The 2,289-nt window shown below is 37.0% G+C and overlaps 1 protein-coding gene across 1 annotated transcript in view; it reads right to left on the bottom strand.

Annotated features, from left to right (window-relative positions):
• Nucleotides 1-829: 829 nt before the first annotated feature.
• The window catches only part of LOC103607260 (neuroligin-1-like), a 3,154-nt gene continuing 1,694 nt past the window's right edge, over nucleotides 830-2,289 (bottom strand). The window contains exons 2-4 of the mRNA XM_008591787.1: nucleotides 1,912-2,287; nucleotides 1,407-1,466; nucleotides 830-873 (exon numbers count right to left, since the gene is read on the bottom strand). Coding sequence (XP_008590009.1) covers nucleotides 830-873; nucleotides 1,407-1,466; nucleotides 1,912-2,287 — 480 coding nt within the window. The remainder of the gene's footprint in view (nucleotides 874-1,406; nucleotides 1,467-1,911; nucleotides 2,288-2,289) is intronic.

The following is a 2,289-nucleotide window of genomic DNA, read 5'->3' as shown; positions in this document are numbered from 1 at the left end:
ATTTATGACTTTGTGAATCAACATCTTTGTGATAGGAGGCGAAAGTCACTTAGCTAATTACACATGCTTGATAAGCTGCATAATAATAACCACTGCAGTATTGTACATTAGTTGAAGGCATGTAAATTACTGCAGTTATTCTCATCTGGAGAAAAACAAAATACTTTTTTTTAGTTGTTTAAAATATCCTTGTTGCCTCTTTATCCATCTTCTTAAGTATACTGTGCTTTTAACCCAAATCATGGCATCAGTAACAAAATGAAGGTTAAATCCCATTCTACCAGTATTACCAAAAAAGAAGAGCAAAAACAAAACAAAACTCAATTTAATGCAAATGCTTCTGGTCCATAGTTGAGAATTTCAATACATGAAGTGTCTTCCATATAATGCAATCCTGATAAAACAGAACAGTTTAGACACTCCTGCTCCATAAAAGATGTTGTAATGAAATCTGAGTTTGTCCAGCCAGGAGATTAGAAGTGCACAGAGAGGTAGAATGTGCAGCACTAGAATATTAATATGACTTCTGTATGAAGATTGGAAATTCTGCAGAGTTATGAATAAGGTCAAAATAACACTTAGAAGATTTACTGCTGTAAAAAAATCATACTCTCCTATGAGTGATTTACTGAATGTTATATAAAAATGGAGAATGGACAAGCTACATTCAGATGCAGGCTTGCAGCTGTCAGTGTCTACATTTGCTCAATCTGGCTAGAGGATGATTTGAAGGTTGATTTAATTGTAGCTTCTGAATCATGTTCTTCCCTATGTTTTAAGTTGTTTAACATAAATATAAAAATGTTAAAGTAATTCTGACTGTAAATATTTAGTATAAAATCTGCAAAATCTCATTTTCTTCTGGAAGAGTAACTGAAAATGGGGGGAAAAAAGCATTACTTAATAATGGGAATAGTTCTGGCAAATTTATCCTTACGATGAGAAAGTTCATATGGTGTTCAAAAGGAGCTGAGGATAAACAAACAAAAAAATCGACGTTTGTGACTGAACAGATCTATTTTAAAAAGAAAACAAATCTATAGCTGCAGAAAAGAGTTCAGAGATCAAAATTGAATGGTTGGTAAGACAGCATTGTTTGCATTCCTCGCAGGCAACATAATATCCTAAGTATCTTTTCCTTTATATGCAAACTCAACGCAGAGATTCAACTCTTGTCGACGCTACCAGCACCAGAACACAACGCACCACCGATGAGCTTTGCCAATGTTACCTACTCAGCTAGAGCTCTCCTTAACCGTCTTCCTATTCCTTGACAGGCTTCATCAAATTCCAAATATCACCTAACCATTCACTTCCCAGCATCAGCAAATCATCCTAGGGAGAGTATCTTGTTCTTCCTCTGCAAGCTGTTTTCCCCCATTTTTTATTTCCACTTTTATACATACCTCCTTTTCTACATATTTTCTTGCCGGGTTTTCTGGCACATTCCTTGGATATTCTTTTTACTGAAAAATGAATAGAAGACTAGAAAATAACATGGCGCTCCATCGTAGACCGCTGGAACATGCAACACCACTATCTAACTTAATACACTCCTGCATTTACTGAACGCGAAAGATCCCCAATTCATTGAGCCTGCACATGCAATGAGGTAATGTTGATGCATCTTCTCAGAAGTCATTTGGTAGGAAATGGAAATTAGGAACCCATTTCTACCTGAGTATATGTGCTGTGGAAGAAAAAAAATGAGTAGGCGCAGGAAAAAAACAAGAACAGATACAATGACATACATAAACAAAAAGAGTAGCATGCACGCAGGTAAAATATGTCTACATGCCAACAGGAAAAGCCATGCATACTACCAGTACACATGAATTAATATTGTTGGAACTTAGAATAAAAAAGGAAAGTGTAAATATATCTCCCTGTTTTTTCCTGTAATAAACTCACCATCCTCAGTCGGGACATATATGTTTAAATACAGGCAGTCTTCACTCTGGTCTTGTACATATGATGAAACCACATCCAAGTTATTAGTAAACCATATAGGAAGCATGACTTCTGGCAATCTGCCATCAATGATATTCTGGGGACACACAGGAGCAAATTGAGTGGCATTCTTGATATCTGACCAGGGAGATGGTGGTTCTGGAGGTTGGAAACGATGTTCCCCGGTTGGTGGGGCTGCATACGGAACCCCGAGAAACTGAATAACAGGCCCCAAAATTTCATTATTGAGTTCTTTCTTAATTCCTCTTATCTTGCCAAAGTTGGTAGTCACCAGAGGGTCCACATCATCCAATTTCTGTGAGAGCACATGGGCAGCCT

Source organism: Galeopterus variegatus, unplaced genomic scaffold (assembly GCF_000696425.1).
Source record: "Galeopterus variegatus unplaced genomic scaffold, G_variegatus-3.0.2 Scaffold7283, whole genome shotgun sequence".
Lineage (NCBI taxonomy): Eukaryota > Metazoa > Chordata > Mammalia > Dermoptera > Cynocephalidae > Galeopterus > Galeopterus variegatus.
Note: the sequence above shows the minus strand (reverse complement) of the source record. Positions and strands in the feature narration are given on the sequence as shown.